Source organism: Macrosteles quadrilineatus, unplaced genomic scaffold (genome assembly GCF_028750875.1).
Source record: "Macrosteles quadrilineatus isolate MER2022 unplaced genomic scaffold, UCM_ALF_1.0 Scaffold_2__2_contigs__length_208266976, whole genome shotgun sequence".
Classification (NCBI taxonomy): Eukaryota; Metazoa; Arthropoda; class Insecta; order Hemiptera; family Cicadellidae; genus Macrosteles; species Macrosteles quadrilineatus.
The window spans coordinates 52,062,197-52,082,542 of NW_026542595.1; the positions used below are offsets into that span (position 1 = coordinate 52,062,197).

Below are 20,346 nucleotides of genomic sequence, written 5' to 3' on the forward strand. Positions count from 1 at the left end.
TTTCACCTAGTGAATTGAAATTAGTAAAAAACTGCAAAACATCCAAAGAAGTATGGGATTGCCTGCAGAACAATTACCAAAGTTCTGGTCCTGCAAGGAAAGCCACATTATTAAAGCAGTTAATAGTTCATAAAATGAAAGATGGAGAAGATGCTAGGGATCATGTCAACAAATTTATGGAGATTGTTGACAAACTTCAAGAAATGGACATAATTATCAATTCAGACTTACTTAGCATTATGCTACTTTACAGCTTATCATCATCATTTGAAAATTTCCGTGTAGCAATTGAGTCTAGAGACACTTTACCTTCTCCTAATGATTTAAAAATAAAAGTAATTGAGGAGAGTGAAGCTAGGTCAAAAGACACTTGTACGAATAATGAAGATACATTGTATTGCAAAACAAAGCAGTTCAACTCCAAGAAAGGTATTCACAACACTTATAGTCATAAGAAACCAGATGAGAACAACACTACAAAAGTAGGTTTCAAAGTTAAATGTTTTAGATGTGGAAAAATCGGACACAAAGCCAACAACTGTAGATCCAAACAAATGGGAAATAGTTTTAAAACAGAGGCTGAATGTTTCTCTTCAAATTTGAACATTTTAGGTTCTACTTCATCTGATTGGTGTATTGATAGTGGATGTACATCGCACATGTGTGGAGAGAAATCACAGTTCAGAGATATCAAAAATTCTAACGGAATTTTGAAACTTGCTTCTAAAGGAAAGACATCTGACGTTTCTGGAACAGGAACGGTTTCACTGGAATTAAAAAAATTCTGAAATCATACATTTGAATAACACTCTGTTTGTACCAGACTTGGCAACAAATCTAATGAGTGTCAGTAAAATAACAGACAAAGGATTTAAAGTGATTTTTGAAAAAGAGAAAGCTGTCGTCCAAAACCAAAGAGGAAATGTAATTGTGGCAGCTGAACGTCAGGGTGGTCTTTATTATGCCAAAAGTACAAAATCTGTAATGGTAAATGAAAAATCAAACTATACAAAAGAACCTGAGATCATAGATTGGCATAAGAAGTTAGGTCATCTAAACGAGGTTGACTTAAAAACAGCTTTAAAAAATGAATCTTTGAATGGATTAACCTTCAACATGAAAGACAAAATTGGAGAATGTGAAACGTGTATTAAAGGAAAATTGACACAAACACCATTTCAATCAAGAAAGATTGCAAATAATGTAGGCTTGTTAGAAGTCATACATTCTGACATTGTAGGTCCTATGAAAGTAACTACACCTGGAGGAAATAAGTATTTTGGAACATTCATTGATGAACATTCAAGATACTGCTATGTATATTTTTTGAAAAGTAAAGACGAAATTTTTGAACGTTTCAAAGAATATAAATATGAGGTGGAAAATCAAACAGGAAATAAAATCAAGTTTCTACAAACAGATAACGGCAAAGAATATTGTAATGGTGAATTTGACAAGTTCTTGAAAGAAAGTGGTATAAGGCGAAGACTAACAGTTCCATACACGCCGCAACAAAATGGTTTGGCTGAAAGAAAAAATAGAACATTATTGGATATGGCAAGATGTTTACTGATAGAATCAAATCTACCAGGATGTATGTGGGCTGAAGCTATTAACACATCTAACTATATAAGAAATCGATGCCCTTCAAAAGCTACTGAACACTTAACGCCATATGAAAAATGGACTGGAAGAAAGCCTTCAGCAAGACACTTGAAAGTATTTGGATCAAAAGTATTTGTATTAAACAAAGCTTCAAGAAAAGAAAAATTTTATCCGAAAGCGGATCAAGGAATATTTGTGGGGTATGCAAGCAATTCAAAAGCATACAGAATTTGGATGCCGCAACAAAAGCAGGTTAAAATTGCAAGAGATGTAAAAGTTCTATCAAAAATGTACTATGAAAGAAATGAAGATGTAAATGATTACAATCTTCTTGAGCAAAACGAAATAAAAGAAAGTGATAAAAAAGATCAAGATTTTTGCATTATTCCTATCGAACAGAGCGAAAATAATGATGACCAGTCTGATTTTGACACTATATTTGAAGAAGAAAATGACAGTGAAATGGAAAATGATATTATTTTCGAAGATGATATTGAAAATCAACCTGATGATTCACCTAGCTCAAATGATATTGAAAATCAACCTGATGACTCACTAAGCTCAAATGAACATTTAGACACTGATGAAATAAGGGTATCACAGAAAAGGCAAAGAAAACCTCCTCTTTGGACAAAAGATTATCAAATGTCAGCTATCTACAATGAAGATTCAACTTTAGAATCTTCAGAGGAATGGAATGAGGCAATAAAAGAGGAAATAAAAGCTCATTTAAAAAATGAAACTTGGGTGCTCGAGGATAGAAACAAAGAAATTAATGTAATTGGTTGTAAAATGGTATTAAAGAAGAAACTAAAACCAAATGGAGAGCTAGAAAGAAGAAAAGCACGATTGGTAGCAAAAGGATTTGCACAAAAACCAGGCATTGACTACGATGAAACTTTTGCTCCCGTAGCAAAGCTAAGTTCAATAAGACTTATGCTTGGACTTGCTGTTGAAGATGATCTAAGTATTGATCAAATGGACGTTTCAACTGCTTTTCTAAATGGAGAAATAAAAGAAAAAGTTTACATGGAACTTCCTAACAACTTTGAGAGATACCTCCAAGAAATAATGGTGGATGAGAGTGAAAATGAAGATAAAAAACTATTCAACAAAACAAAGAAAATGATTACTGACTTGAAAAATTCTCAAAACAAAAAGGTTTGTCTACTAAAAAAGGCAGTTTATGGTTTAAAACAATCAGGAAGACAGTGGTATATGAAGCTTGATGAAAAACTAAAGGAACTGAAATTCACACCATCTCAAGCTGATCCTTGTATATACATTTCAACAGTAGGTGGATGCAAATCAATAATCTCTGTATATGTAGATGACATTTTAATTGCCACAAAGAACCAAAAGTACCGCAATTACATCAAAGCCCAGCTCATGAAAACTTTTGAAATGAGAGATTTAGGTGAACTAAGCTATTGTCTGGGGGTAGAGTTCACAAGAAAGAATGGAAGGATATCAATGTCACAAACGAAATACATAAATGAAGTCCTGAAAAAATTCAATATGACTGACTGCAAACCAGCTGTAACTCCACTAACACCAGGTCTAAAATTGGTTAAAGGACATGAAAAAGATTGTAACTACCCATACCAAAATTTAATCGGTTCATTGATGTATTTGTCAATAGCCACAAGACCTGACATAACACATGCTGTGAGTTACCTGAGCCAATATAACTCTTGTTTTGGAAAAGAACACTGGATTGCTGCAAAGAGGGTTCTCAGATATTTGCAAGGCTCAAAGAACTTGTGTCTTGAATTTTTCAAAACAGGAAAGCCATTAATTGGAGCAGCAGATGCAGATTGGGCATGCAGTGAAGACAGGAGATCATACACCGGTTACTGTTTTAAATTTGGCGGGGCTGTAATCTCCTGGGAATCAAAAAAGCAAAGGACTGTAGCTCTGTCTACAAGTGAAGCGGAATACATGTCATTGACTGAAGCAGCAAAAGAAGCCATTCATCTAAAACAATTAATTAATGATATTGGAAGACCTCAAGAAGTCATTGAAATATTTTGTGATAACCAATCAGCTATTACAATGGCTAAAAACTCCATTATAGGAAGTAAATCTAAACATATCAGTATCAGAGAACATTTTATACGGGAAAAAGTACAAAATGGAGAAATAAAATTGAACTACCAACCCACAGAATACATGGTTGCTGATATTTTTACTAAAGGACTAAGCGAACCAAAACATCACAAATTTCAAAAGTGCCTAGGACTTTTACCTAGCTAAGTTTGGTGAGGGGGGATGTTGAATATTGCAACCCAACTCATCTAGTCTGGATTAGTGATGGACCATCATATGTTTTTACATTGTACATATGAAGTTGTTTACTAAATATAATTCAGTGTTGTGTTGTGTTTGTAAGATAATAAAAGAGTTTACAACAAATTTTCTTTCATTAACTTTAATTTCACCAACAAAAACAATTTGTATCTTTTGAGGGACACCTATCAGAACAATTTGATGTAGACTCAGGTGTGCCCCAGGGCTCAAATTTGGGACCTTTGCTATTTATTTTGTACATTGATAGCTTAAAAGATTTGATAATAAACTGCGAGTTTCTTCTATATGCTGACGATCTCAAAATATTTACTATTGTCAACAACCAACAAGATTGTGTTATGCTACAAGATGATATCGATCGATTGTTTCTTTGGAGTCGTGACAATCTAAAATTTCATGTGGATAAATGTTCTGTTGTAACATATTCAAAGAAAACCCCTAGTAACCTCATCATGCATAATTATAATATTGGTGGTAGTCTTCTTTCGAGGAAAACTTCAATTAAAGACTTGGGTGTGACATTTGATTCCAGATTTACATATAATGATCATGTGATTTCCATTTGTAAGACTGCCTTCTCAATTGTTGGTCTTATCCGCAGGTTGGACAACATTTTTACTAATCAGAGAAGTATTAAACTGTTATATTGTTCAGTGGTCAGGTCAAGATTAGAATATGCTTCTGTGGTATGGTATCCTAGTGTGAACTATTTATCCGATCTCATAGAGGATGTCCAAAGAAGGTTCTTGAGATTTCTTTATTACAAAACATTTGGTTACTATACGATGCTGGTCCCATACTCAGAACTTCTCACACTGTTTGAAATCGATCAGTTGAGTACTAGGCGTAAAGTGTCAATGATGTTGTATCTGAGGCGGTTGGTGTGTGGTGAGCTCGACGACGCAGCGCTGCTGTCCCGTGTGCGGTTCACGTTGCCCAGACACAATTCACGTTCGCGTTTGCTCTTCTCCCCCCACTTCTCTAGAACGAACCTTGGAATGTGTTCGCCGCTCAACTCAATGGTTAGGCTGTTCAACTCAATTAATAACGACCAAATAGACATATTTTTTAACTGTCACAGTACGTTCAGGAAATACGTTTTTAGATATTTAATTACTACCAAATAATTATTGTTATTAAATTAATTACTCTGTTCAGACTTTGTTGTTGTATTTTATTTATTTAATTTGTTATTGTTGTTATTGATATTTAAATAATTGCCAAAGTTATTTTTTAAGATATTTATTTGTACGTTATTTATTGATATTAGTTCGTTTTTGTCATATATTGTATTGTTGTGAGTGATTACACTAAAAATTATAATTTATTCAGCAAGATGAACTTTTACCATATTTATTATTTATAATGCATGTCAAGATTTTGTTGTTAGATATTAATGCTACAATGTAACTGGTTTATCCTGTTTTGCAGCATTGTAATAAAAGAAATAAATAAATAAATAAAGTTCTTGACCGAGAACTGATCGTGAAAGCTGGAATATAGCCAGAAGGGTTGTCACTCTCTCTAAAGTTAAATGGGCAATAAATAAGTTTGGTCCATTTAAGTCTCCTGGTGAAGACGGCATCCATCCAGCCATGCTTTGGCAAGGACCGGATGCCCTCAAGCTCCTCCTATGTGAACTCTTCCGAGCAAGCTTGGCCTACGGGTACATCCCTCAGGCCAGGCGTCTCAGCAGGGTGGTCTTCATTCCCAAAAGAAGAAAAGCAGACTACTCTGATGCCAAATCATTCCGCCCCATCAGTCTTTCCTTATTTCTCCTCAAGACCTTAAAGAGTGGTGGAGAGGCACATAAGAAAGGGTGTTACTTCTCAACACACCCCTTCATCGCAACCAACACACCTACCAGCCAGGCAAGTTTAGTGAAACCGCTCTGTACGAGTTGGTCAGCAGAATTGAGGACAGCCTGGCTGCTAAGGAAATAGCCCTATGCACCTTCATGGGCATAGAAGGAGCCGTCGACAATGTAACATATGGAACTTTGGTGCGGGGAGTTTGTGAGCGTGGACTCGAGCAATCTTTAGGCAGATGGAGCAGGGAGTTATACTTATACTTTCACCCTTACTGTGGAACCTTGAGGTGGACGGTCTTTTATGTGAACTCACCAGCAAGGGCATCTTTGTCCAGGGCTACGCAGATGACGTAGTCCTCATGGTACGAGGAAAATTTACAAACATTGTAACTGACGTCATGAATGTCAACCTGCAATATGTTAAAGCATGGTGTCTCAGAGAGGGACTCAAAATTTATCCCTCTATGACAGTCGTAGTTCCTTTCACCAGGAAAAAGAACTTGGATTCTCTTTCCAGGTTGAAAATTGGCACTACTCAAGTATTTAGGACTGACACTTGACTCCAAGCTGACGTGGAACAACCACTTAAACATTGCACTGCAAAAGGCCAAATGGGCGCTCATGACGTCCAGGAGATTTGCAGGAACTAACTGGGGAATTAAACCCCACATAGCACTCTGGCTATATGAGGCTGTGGTCAGGCCTCAAATTACCTATGGTTCGCTAGTCTGGTAGACAAAGGTGAATCAGGTAACTGTCATAGCCAAACTAGAAAGCCTGCAAAGGCTTGGCACGCAACAAGCCACTGGAGCCTTCAGGAGCAGTCCATTAGCTAGTCTAGAAGTCGCTCTTATGCTGCTATCTCTGGACATCTTTATCAAATCTGGAGCCCTCAAGGCAGTTTGCAAATCTGTGGAGGGACTGCCTGTCAGGGGCAGGTCACTGCATCATTGCCAAGACTTTGTCTGCGTGTCCTGTGCTTGACATGACCTCGTACTTCCTAAGCGCAGAAGCAGTTTTCACCAAACCCTTCAATGTTGAATTCCGTTCCAGGGATGAGTGGAAACATCAGGAAGGGCATCTCCAAGATACGGAGAGCTTCATCTGGTACACAGACGGCTCGCTAATCAATAGAAAATCTGGCTTTGGAGTATACAGTCGATCGCCCAGAACAGAACTTTCAGCAAGTCTGGGATGATACTATACCAGCTGTATAGCTGTTACCAGGCATAAATCTATGGTATCTTGGATTGTGCCAACCTATGACTAGCCAGATGCTACCAAGACAAGAGGATAGCGATTTTGTCTGATTATCAGGCTGCTAACATTGGGCAAAAGCTCCTGCACCTAGTCAAGGATACAGGCATAGGCTTACCCAGTTAGTGGCAGGTGGGATGCGCGATAAGCTTCGGTTGACGTGCTTGGACCACGAGTCCACCCCTATCACAATACAATACAAACGAGAGTATTTTCTAACTAATAGAGACTGTAGACTGTCTCTATAATACTGCGGTCTACGGTCAACCTTGGAAATCTGAAAGACAATGAATCTGCTGCTGGCCTTGTTGTAGAATTGTGTACAGCGTTCACTCAACTCCCTTAGCCACTTATGCAAATTTAAAAATTCTTCTACTTTAACTTATTTCTGCATGCACATCTGTAAACTGGTAACAGTAATCAACAAGGATTGACCCTCTTCCTACAGAAACATTATGACAGAGTGTGGTTCATATTTGGTAAGAGCGTAGCTTTTTTCACATTATTTTTAAATACTATGACAAGACTAATTATTCCATAGTGGTGGGAACCAGTTAGAATAATAGTGAATAAAATAGGGAACACGACATGGGTCTCAAGAGTTGAACCAGCCCGCTCGGCTGTGCTTGGTGCGGTCTTTTACGCACAACCTTCATAAAATTCCTGTCACCTCAGCTTGATGGTTACCCAGTTTAAATATTGAGCTGTGCAGTTTCAAACTTACTGGTAGCATTTTCACAGCATGAGACAGCAAACTGTACAATGAGCATCACTCGTTCTATGTGAGTGTCAAGCTCAGCTACTTGAGGGTCCAGATCACCAAGAGAGCGGTCGGGCAGCGCTTGTCTACACTGGCGCACCAACTGCTTCACTGGTCTGCATGGCTCTGAGAATACCTGCAACAAATCCTACCTAATAATAAATAATTTTATAATTTGTTACCATCCATCTATCTATATATACCTGATACAACAATGGTTTTCTCTATGACGTCTCTTTTTTTTTGCAAGTCCTACTTAAACAGTTTTTACAATTGAAGGTTAATTTGAAAGCTTTATGATCTAACCGAGCGGAATGATAATTAAGACAATAACTTTCTTCAGACTGTGCCCAACAAGCCTTTGATTCCTTTCTAGAGGGTGCTTTCAAGGGTCCAGTGCCGCTGGCTAATACTGCATATACTGGTTTTAAATGTGAATTGTAATTCATCGGCTGAATACCTCCAGTGTTTAATTACTGACCACAGTCAGATCGTAAGCAAGAAAATGAGTTTTAAATAGGCTGATTTAATTGATAATAGATTTAATTTCAGCCTGATTGTAGTACGTAGTCGAAATCCCTTTTAAATTTACCCCGTTACTTTTTCATATTTTATTAATTGTTAAAATCTGACGACCTACTTTATTCTCTACTAGCTGTGTGCCCGTTCTACGCACGGGGATCTTATAGTAGTCAGTTGAAACCTTATTATATAAAGAACAGCAGTTGGTTTGCATATTTTCAGATGTGCTGGCAAAACTATTATATATTATATAAACCTAATATAATGACATATCAAGAAAATGCAAAACTTATACAGTAAGACATCAGTTAAATTGAATACTAGGCCTACTGTAATAAATAAGGTGCAACACTAACAATAACTAATTTGTAAATAGTGATGTGTTGGTACCTACGTAAAAATTATTCTTGTTGATACCACCGGTTCTAAGGAAAAAACCAGTACCAAAAACCAACGTTTACAGTTAAGAACTATAGTATATCCGACCAATTAAATGAGTTAATCCAAACATTTACTTAAAATTCCGAGGCTATTAATTGATCTCTCTTGGTTTTGGATTTTCTGACAAAAAGTTATGACAACCTATTCGACGACGATCCATGATACCGGTACTTTTCCCTACAATACATGGCCTACCTACTTAGGAAATCAAATAAAAATGTAAAAAATCACACAATGTTGTGGTTTTTTAACTTATTTAATTTGATTTCCTAAGTAGGTAGGCCATGTATTGTAGGGAAAAGTACCGGTATCAAAGATCGTCGTCGAATAGGTTGTCATGAATAATTGGGTAGGCCTACGTACCCAAGATACAGTCAATGGGCTTATTGGCTGTATGGTCCAGCGATTGCAGCACATAGCGGTGAGTAGAAACCGAAAGTGACACATTGGAAAAGCGAGTTTAGCATCATCCGTAAACCGGCAAACCTGTTATAATAACCCACTGCAGTTATGATTTTTCACTTTACACTTCACATATTTCACCATTGAATGCCATCAATGAGTGAAAACCTTGTTAGTAAGCTATTGGCAACGATGATTTTATAAATGTAAGTTCCCAGCCCTATACAACACTGATTCAAGGTCTTTTTCCCGGTTATCAAATCTTCAGAACCATTTTATACACAAAAAATCTCCAATTTCATTTACGGTTACAATACACATTATTGAACTTTCGATTAATTAAATCCTTTATGCAAGGAACATCGTTTTTAATCTCACTTGGTTTGGATTTTGCTTTCAACACGTTATTGGAAATGTTTGCGGTATTTTGTAAACAACATTAAATGTAAACATATCAGTGACAGCTAGAAAAAATAATCTTGATCCGAACAGCTGTTCGTTATTTCATAGATGATTATGTGATGGACATTGGGAGAAAACTTGACAAAAATCGCACGAAATCGGGTTTTTAAACATCCGTCATTTTATTTTAAAAATAGTGAGGCCATATTTTAATGGCTAAAGACAATCTTGCCAATCCAGTGAATACATTAAAATGATTTGGATCTTGATAGGTACTCTCGTTTTTCAGGAGAAGGCCGCGTAAAATGCCTCTTGGGCCGTAACAGACAGACCGACAGACAGAAATAGAGATGAGACTTGTTTCGGCTTCTTTAATGTACAAAACGGAAAAATAATTTAAAAATTTATAATTTTGAGCAATGTACAGACAAAACTCTAATTTTATTTATAAAGATTATTGCTTTGTTATTTGTTATTGAATATTATTTATTGTATTCTGTATACATTTCATTTAACAGTTTTCCGTCTTACTGCAACAAAAACAGCCATTTTTTAATGCATGCGTTGAGGTTCTAAAGTAGTATTTGTACTCTCTAGAGAGTAAAAATAATTTTTAGCCCCTTTATAAATATAATTTTAGGGATTAAAAATTAGCTGTTGTCAAATCAGTTGTAAATTTCGATTGTAAACAATCAAATGTATAGAAAGAATCAATCTCTTATATTAATACGTGAGGGCTGTTTTTTGTGAACACTACTCCTCCCTTATTATTTCTGGGCCAATTTCAAAGTTTAAGGTGTCAAAAGATTCGGCCCAATTTTTAGTTTTGCATTAAGGTTTTAGAATTTGAAAGTTCCTACCCTTAAGGGCGCGAGACACTTTTAAAGGTCGGGTTTTCACCATAAGAATTACATTGAACAAATTTAAAAACAAAAAACAGCTGTATATAAAAAGAAACTCTCCAGCTTCTTGGAAGAAAATATTAATATTTGTAAAATTCAGGAGGTTATAGACGAATCCAAACAGTATATCAGGTTTGTTGGAAGAACAGAAAATTTCTCGAGTTTAAAGAAGAAATATTTAAAACAGGAGGAGGTTAAGAGGAAATCTTAAATGTATGAGAAGAGTAGAAGAGAGGCCTGGTCTCACAGTAAGGAATCCAGATACACAATCACTTGGAGAAAAAATAATCTTGATCTGAACAGCTGTTCGTTATTTCATAGATGATTATGTGATGGACATTGGGAGAAAACTTGACAAAAATCGCACGAAATCGGGTTTTTAAACATCCGTCATTTTATTTTAAAAATAGTGAGGCCATATTTTAATGGCTAAAGACAATCTTGCCAATCCAGTGAATACATTAAAATGATTTGGATCTTGATAGGTACTCTCGTTTTTCAGGAGAAGGCCGCGTAAAATGCCTCTTGGGCCGTAACAGACAGACCGACAGACAGAAATAGAGATGAGACTTGTTTCGGCTTCTTTAATGTACAAAACGGAAAAATAATTTAAAAATTTATAATTTTGAGCAATGTACAGACAAAACTCTAATTTTATTTATAAAGATTATTGCTTTGTTATTTGTTATTGAATATTATTTATTGTATTCTGTATACATTTCATTTAACAGTTTTCCGTCTTACTGCAACAAAAACAGCCATTTTTTAATGCATGCGTTGAGGTTCTAAAGTAGTATTTGTACTCTCTAGAGAGTAAAAATAATTTTTAGCCCCTTTATAAATATAATTTTAGGGATTAAAAATTAGCTGTTGTCAAATCAGTTGTAAATTTCGATTGTAAACAATCAAATGTATAGAAAGAATCAATCTCTTATATTAATACGTGAGGGCTGTTTTTTGTGAACACTACTCCTCCCTTATTATTTCTGGGCCAATTTCAAAGTTTAAGGTGTCAAAAGATTCGGCCCAATTTTTAGTTTTGCATTAAGGTTTTAGAATTTGAAAGTTCCTACCCTTAAGGGCGCGAGACACTTTTAAAGGTCGGGTTTTCACCATAAGAATTACATTGAACAAATTTAAAAACAAAAAACAGCTGTATATAAAAAGAAACTCTCCAGCTTCTTGGAAGAAAATATTAATATTTGTAAAATTCAGGAGGTTATAGACGAATCCAAACAGTATATCAGGTTTGTTGGAAGAACAGAAAATTTCTCGAGTTTAAAGAAGAAATATTTAAAACAGGAGGAGGTTAAGAGGAAATCTTAAATGTATGAGAAGAGTAGAAGAGAGGCCTGGTCTCACAGTAAGGAATCCAGATACACAATCACTTGGAGAGATGAATAGTTTTTACAAGTTCTGCTATCCAACTTATTTTGCAAGTATAGTATAGAAATCATGAAGAATATACAGATCATGTTATCACAGTGGTAATAAACCTGCCTAATGTCAGATCAAATGAATACATGCAGGAAATGTTTACTCGTAACAGCTATAAGTCGGGAAACATTTGTATAAAACAATAAAATACTATCAAAAATTATGACCGTTATTACTGCAGTTTTAAATAATGCCTGTATAATAACGGTACTTGACAGTTCGATTTTGAGCTCTAAGAAGCTAATAATTTTCAAAAACAAAATTCTCAGACGAATATATGGCCTAATTGAAGAAGAAGGAATTTGGAGGATCAGAACAAATAAAGAATTACATGAGGTCTACAAAGATCGATTTTGAGCAACAGACACACTAGTTGTAGTTAATTGTTGCCTTATTGTAAACAGTTTGACATATCGATAGTATAATGTACAGTACACCAACACAATTGTAAATAGACGAAACGATTGAATCACTTACTAAAGAGCTGCTTGTTTCCATCAGCAAATTTAATTGAAAACTAGTGAGAAGTCATTTTGAGGGGTTCTTTAAATGAAAACTATTTTAGTTTTATATCATAGTTTGTTCAAATAACGGTGCAATATGACGAAAAATATAGTTCATCACACGGGCAAATGTGTCTTTTCAACCCTCGCTCATTTTCAGACCTCGGCTTCGCCTCGATCATAAGACTTGACTTCAGGTCAAAAAGAGACACTTTAGTGCCAGTTTTTTTTTTTTTTTTTTTTTTGTCCTAGGACGCTAGGCTTCTGAGCCTGGGATTGTTTTTCACATTACTTCAGGCTAGACCTAGGGGTTGCGGCATTATCACTTAGATAAAATCCATTGGTGACTTGGCGGGGATCGAACCCGGGACCTCACGGACCGAAGTCCCGCGCTCTAGCCACTACGCCAGCTCGCTCCCCATAGTGGTGCTCGCATTCATAGTGCCATAGTGATGAAATATACTATTATTTACAGAAAAATACCCCCGCTGCAGCAAACCTACCGACTAAGCGAATTTCTATTTGCCTGGATTGATTTTAAATTAATCTATTAAATTAACATTTATGTTGAATGAGTACCTAGGTTAGCTGCTACGGGGAAACTAATAAAGAGTGTTTTTTATTAAAATATCAATAGCTTAGTATAAAATCTATAAATTTGCCAAATTTGATCAAATTATATCCATAAACAAACAAACTACAACAATTTACAATATTCTCCATAAGAATTGTTTGTATATTACTTACTTACATATTAACTTACAAGTCTTTGTTTAAAATAATTTGTTTAACAGATGTTGTCAATAATAATTAAGCAATTATATTGAATTGTAAACAGTTATGGAATAAAGAGAAACAACTTGAATGTTAAAAAAATACTTTTTACTTTTTATAAAACTAAACATGGCGCAGTCGGTAAAGATTTGATTAAGAATAATATCAGAAGAATATACACGGAAATGGAATTTAACAAACCGGATATCCTAAGCCTTGAAGGCAACTTGGAGGAAAATTTTAGGACATTTAAAGAAGAAGTGGAGATATATTTTATAGCCACTGAAACCGAAAAGAAACCTTACTCCATACAAGCAGCAAGGCTTAAAAACCTACTAGGAAAAGAAGCATTGAAAATTTATAAAGATTTCAAACAAGATGAACCAGAAACAGTAAAAACGATATTAGAGACACTAGAGAAGTATTGCACGCCTAGAAGGAATGAAATCATGGATATTTATAAGTTTTTCAAAAGAAAGCAGCAACAAGATGAACCATTTAATAAATTCTATTCGGACCTAAAAAATTTGGTCAAACCATGTAAATTTGAAGAACAGGAGGAAAAACTGTTGAGAGCTCAGATAATACTGGGATTAAGTTCAAAAAATGTCCAAGAAAAACTTTTGAGAGAAGATTTAAAATTGGAAAAGGTAATAGAAACCTGCAAAAAAATGGAGTTAACCGAACAAAATATGAATGAAATCAATGAGAAGAAAGAAGTACTTCAAATTACAAATATTCATGATGAGAAGAAAGAAGTTCATCAAGTAACTAAAACCTTTGCTGGAACACGTAAGTTGGAGGAGAGGAATCAAATGGAACAAACAGGTAAAAGATGTTTTAAATGTTACAGATGTAATGGTAGTCATGGAAAACAACAATGTCCAGCTTGGGGTAAGATTTGTAGTAAATGCAAAAAGTCAAATCATTTTGCAAGTGTGTGTAGGACAAACTTAAATATTCTTTCTAATGAGAAATGTAACGAAGTAGGCTAACTGATCAAAGTAGTAGTTCTTTTGTGCCTAATTGCCAAGGCTATGAGATTAACACAGTTTGTGTAGTTGATTACATTGGTAATCAAGAAAAAGCTTGGTATAAAAATGTTAAAAGTTGAAGGGTTCAATGTAAGAATGAAACTTGATACTGGGTCTGAAGTAGACATTGTCCCATATTCCTTTGTAAAACTAAATAAACTACAAAATAGGATGAAGAAAAACCTAAGCAAACTAATTTCATTCGGGGGGTTTCAAATTTTGAGGGCACCTTTTGGCCTCTCTTGTGTACCTGAAATATTTCAAAGATTGGTGCACAAATATTTCAAAGATATTAAAGGTCTTTCAATCTATTTCGATGATTTGTGCATTGCTACTGATACTAAAGAGGAAAATGATAAAATTATAAAGCAGGTAATGGAAAGAGCAAAACAGTATAATATTAGATTTAACTAGGCCTATAGTAAAATGCAATACTGTGTTAATAAGGTAAAGTATATTGGTGCTATATTCAGTGAACAAGGGATGCAACCGGATCCTTCAAAAAATAGAAGCAATAAAGAATTTTAAAACTCCTACATCTAAGGTAGAATTACAAAGATTTTTAGGTATGGTAAATTACATCAGAAATTTCGTCCCTAATTTGGCTTCAATAGCATCACCTCTTAGAGATTTACTAAAAAAGAATGTTCCCTGGCAATGGTATGAACATCATTCTAATGCTCTTGAAAAAATCAAACAATCACTTTGTAGTAATCAGGTCTTAGGGAATTTTGATCCATCTCTTCCTATTGAAATACAATGTGATGCTTCACAGGATTCTGTAGGGTGTTGTTGCATGCAAAATGGCAGGCCTGTTAGTTACTTTTCTAGAAGTCTGACCACAGCAGAAGTTAATTATGCTCAAATTGAAAAAGAATTATTAGCTATTTGTTTTTCGTGCAAGAAATACCACAACTATATATATGGAAATGAAAATGTAACAATTTTTACTGACCATTTACCTCTTTTGTCAATTTTTAATAAGCCATTGTTTAAAATTGTCAATAACAGAATAAGAAGACTTAGACTTAAATTAATGATATACAGTTTTAAACTAAAATATTTGCCAGGAAAAAACATGCATATTGCAGATTTTTTATCTCATAATGGTATTAAAGATGAGGTTGAATGGTATGAACCCTTAGATGGTATTGTGCATTGTATTGAATCTTCTGAAGTGAAGTTTAGTGATAAAAGACTCAAGCAATTTAAAGAGGAAACAAGAAATGATGATGTTTTAAACAAAGTTATACAATTTAGTAAAACCCAATGGCCAAAATCTGTTAATGATGGTGACCTAAAGACTTATTTCAATATGAGAAATGACGTAACTCATCAAGATGGATTACTCTATTTGAATGACAAACTTATAATACCAAGTAAACTGAGGAAATTTATGCTGTCACACCTGCATGAGACTCATCTGGGAACAACTAAAATATTGAAAACTGCCAATTTATTTTTTTACTGGCCAGGAATGTCATCAGACATAAGAAATACAGTATCTCAATGTTCTATATGTATGAAACACCAACGTTCAAAATTGAATGAACCTTTAAAAGCTCACAGTGTTCCTCAAATACCCTTCATCAAGATTGGAGCTGATATTGCGGAATATGCAGGTAAATACTATCTTGTAACTGTTGACTTTTATTCACGTTGGATTGATGTATTTAAGTTGAACAGTAAAAACAGCAATACAATAATTGGTAAATTCAAAGAGCTATTTAGTCGAAATGGGATCCCTATGTATTTGGTGGCTGATAATCAACCATTTAATAGCTATGAAATGAAACACTTTTTCTATAAATTGGAATTTTACAATAATCACATCAAGTCCTCACTATCCAAAAAGTAATGGACTAGCAGAAAAGGCTGTAGGAATTGTAAAGAAAATGTTACGGAAGAGTGCTGAAAGTAAACAGGATTTTGAACTCTTATTAAATTATAGAAACTCACCTGTTGCAAACCTGGACTATTCACCTTCTCAGCTTTTAAACAGCAGACACATAAGATCAAAACTACCTATACCAAACAGTTATTTACAGCCTAAAACAGTTTCTTTTGAGGTACATGAAAGCATAAATGAAAACAAAAGGTATCAAGAACAAATGTATAACAGATCAGCCTTGAAGAAAGAAGATGAATTCCAAGTGGGAGAAGAGGTTTTAGTACAGGATATTAAAACCAAATTTTGGAATCCTGGTGTGATTTTTAAAAAATTACCGGAACCTCGTTCTTATTTGGTAAAATTAGAAAGTAATATTGTTTTAAGAAGAAACACACATCATATAAGAAAAATTAAATCTATGTTAAAAAAGAAGGACAGTCAAGACGGCTAAAAAAGGGAGATGTTTGTATATTACTTACTTACATATTAACTTACAAGTCTTTCAGAGTTCATTTTCCTACTACTGGATATTGAAAATTTTAATAATAAAATAAACAGTTACCTTGTTCAATATCCTTTGGTGCTATTAGATGACGACCGGTTTCGTGACGACAATCACATCATCAGGTCAATCCTCGTAGAACAATTCGTTATAATAAATACATAAAGTTTTTACCGAACACAAGACGAAAACACATTATATTTACAAAATATTTACACACAGAAACCATCGCGATGCGTGCACGCTTATGTCGCTTTTGAGTCGCGGCCGGCTCGACATAAGCGTGCACGCATCGCGATGGTTTCTGTGTGTAAATATTTTGTAAATATAATGTGTTTTCGTCTTGTGTTCGGTAAAAACTTTATGTATTTATTATAACGAATCGTTCTACGAGGATTGACCTGATGATGTGATTGTCGTCACGAAACCGGTCGTCATCTAATAGCACCAAAGGTTATTGAACAAGGTAACTGTTTATTTTATTATTACAAGTCTTTGTTTAAAATAATTTGTTTAACAGATGTTGTCAATAATAATTAAGCAATGATATTGAATTGTAAACAGTTATGGAATAAAGAGAAACAACTTGAATGTTAAAAAAATACTTTTTACTTTTTATAAAACTAAACAAGAATAACATGGGAATTTTAAATTTACAATTGTTTGAGTTTTCTCCGTAGCCTAACCATACAAAAACACTTTGATATAGGCCTACTGAATGATTTGTTTTTTTGGGCTCTTTAAGACAGTCTAGAGAGAAATTGGTAAATTTTATGTTTTGAGGGCCAAAGATGAGAAAAACCAATTTTTACCCCATAAAACCCCGTTCCCATGGTCCGATCATGCTGTTTCGCGAACTCATTCAAGTTTATCCCGCCTTAAACCTTCAAACGAAATGTTATCAAAATCGGACAAAAATTACTCAAGTTATCATCTGGACGGACACATCTTACTAATATTATAAATGTGAAAGTTTGTGTGTTTGTTTGTTTGTTTGAAGTTCAATCTCGCATTAAGTACTGGGCAGATTGGGCTGAAATTTGGCATGATGATAGCTCACATTCCCGATCAACATATAGGCATATTCTTATCTCAAAAATCCTTTCGGGCTCCGCCCCAGTGGCTCTGTAGTTCCCCATGTTAACCTTATGAGTATTCATACTTAAAAGAATTAAAGAATTTAGTCAGCTGTTTCAACTAAAAAAGTTGGTTCTATGATATGCAAAAGCATTAAAAAGTTATAAGATTTACCAACAGGGTGCAGCACTATTGTTTTTCGTTTTGCATTTATGAAAACAGTAATTTGAACCAAGCAGCAACAAAAAACTGTGATATGCAATGAGAACTGTCAAAGTAGGATTGTTTACAGTTATGTTTATGTTTTTAATTTCATGAATAATTTGTGATATTTTTTTAATGTTCGATTAATTATTTTTCTCTATTGTTTAGGTGAAGTGGTAGAACATTATATGGCTATGGCAGATGTGTAATACAATAGTATAACGTAAATTTCAAGAAGCAAATTCTATCAAACTGTATCCTCCCCCATTGAAAACGCAAAGCCTGAGTATAACTGCAATATGCATTTTATACTTATATGCCAAACCTGTACGAAGGACGGGTACTCTGCTAGTATATACATATATATATATACTAGCTGGCCCGACAGACGCCATCCTGTCCCAATGTGGTTTTATGTCAAATGCTTGTTCATTTTCCTTTCAACTCATACCACAAAAATGCAATAGAAATTCTCCTAAATATATTTCTACGATACTTGTTTTTAAAAAGGTATAATCAGATATGTGACTGGCATATGTCAACTGATTCATTGAGAAGATTGTTTGATTTCCAAAGCCTTACATTGAGAAGGGAAGTTTTAGCATTGATTTTTCTGTATAAAATCCTAAATAACAAAGTTGATAGTTTGTTTTTGTTGAGTAAGATTGCTTTTTATGTTCCTCGTAATAATTCAAGATCGTCAATTTTATTTTTTATCCCTCATTGTAACACTGTTCAATTTTACAGGCTAACGTTTATTAAATGTCCACAATAATAAAATAGATGTTTTTTCTGGACACTATTAAGCAGTTTAAATTTAAGACAAACGCTTTGCTTACTTAATGTAATCCATCCCTTTAGATTTGCAGCCAAAATAAGTTAAATTTTCAACACCGTTGTCCATTATTATTAACTTGTATTCACTATTTTTTACTATTATCATCACTGGTTTTGTATTGTCTATTTATGTGCACTTTTTTTTCTTTTTTTTTCCTTCACTTTATGTAATAATATTGTATTATTTTTCATTATAGCTGTTTTGGGTTTATACCTGTAGCTATTGTAAATTCTGTATAAATAAATAAATAAATTTTCAAGATGAGCTCGTTCGCATCGCTCATCGCATCCTGGTTGAAGTTTGTTTGCTACGAGCTCGTTCGCTGCGCTCACTTGCCTTCAGGTTTAATTTGTATGCTACGCTAACTCGCCTCCAGGTTGAAGTTTGTTTGCTACGCTCACTCACCTTTTGGTTACAAATTAGCTGTTGTCATAAATAAAAGAACATACTTTAATTGACTTACTGTCCAAATTTGACATGATTACGGTTAGCGGCCTTTGAGTTCTTCCTCCCAGAAGGCAGCGATGTCAGCGAGGATTGAGTTGAATGGGTCGTCGCCGCTAGCTGCCACATGTACTCCGCCAAGAAGGTATACAGCGCACTGCGGTGGTTATATTATGTTAGGTTCGGTTAACGTAAATATGTTTGTAAGACTTTCCTTGTTTGTTATGAATCGAGCGATACCAGATGAGTCACCACTCAGGACCCTGATCCAGATACAGGTGTGGTGACAGATGATGCGCACAATCCGGTCAACAACCTGACCTTGGCCTACCTGGAGGGGATTCGATGGACGAAAGTATAACTCATCTGGTATCGTTCGATTCATAACAAAACGAGGAAAGTCCTACAAACATATTTATGATAACCCAACCTAACATAACCCCCGCAGCACGCTGTATAAGGGTGGCCCCCGGATAATACCAAAGTACCGCATTGGGATTGAAAAACGTCTCCTTTGTTTACAATTAACATGCGATTACAAATGCATCATTACTTTTATTCTACTTTTAATTCTGTTGATAGAGTGTGTTTACTAATATAAAAAATTATTTAGATAAAATTCTGCTTTCACTAACGCGATCTAAAAATTAATAACTTACAATTTTCAGAGCTGCTACGTGAAGGATCATTTGATTTGATCATTTGACAATACTTTGTTTTATAGATTTTAGCTTTTTAGGGACTTATGTCCCTACATGTCACTATTATGTATTAGATAAGGACTAATTAATGTTTCTGACCAACCACCTAATTAAATGTTTCTTCAAGCAATATATACAGAAAAGATATGTGTTCTTTTGGTCGCAGGTAACTTGAATATTTTCCCATAACTAATTAGAATACAAACTATTTTATATTTTAAAGTGGCTACTATTTTAACTTTTGATTAGTTAGTTTAGTTTAGTTTAGTTTACCTGCAAGAAAAGCCTGAGGATGGCCAGATTGACCCTTTCCTCCAAAGTGACAAGATGGTTGAACATGGCATCCGTCAGGTGAGAAGGTTGGTTTGAATTAGCTGAGCCTTCATTCACCAACTGAGAATTCATTTCCAAAATCTGTAACCAATTGATGTATTTACAAATATTAGCAACATTTATAATCTAAGAAGTATAGTCTTAAATAAATAAATAAATAAATGAATAAAAATGCCTTTATTTGCGAGCGTCTTTCA

The 20,346-nt window shown here is 34.6% G+C and overlaps 1 protein-coding gene across 2 annotated transcripts in view; it reads right to left on the minus strand.

Annotated features, from left to right (window-relative positions):
- Positions 1-20,346, minus strand: part of LOC128987481 (serendipity locus protein alpha-like) — a 57,997-nt gene that overhangs the window by 17,009 nt on the left and 20,642 nt on the right. For both annotated transcript variants that reach the window (XM_054408344.1, XM_054408343.1), the window contains 2 exons: positions 20,090-20,230; positions 7,707-7,878 (listed from right to left, as the gene is read on the minus strand). In XM_054408344.1, coding sequence (XP_054264319.1) covers positions 7,707-7,878; positions 20,090-20,230 — 313 coding nt within the window. The remainder of the gene's footprint in view (positions 1-7,706; positions 7,879-20,089; positions 20,231-20,346) is intronic.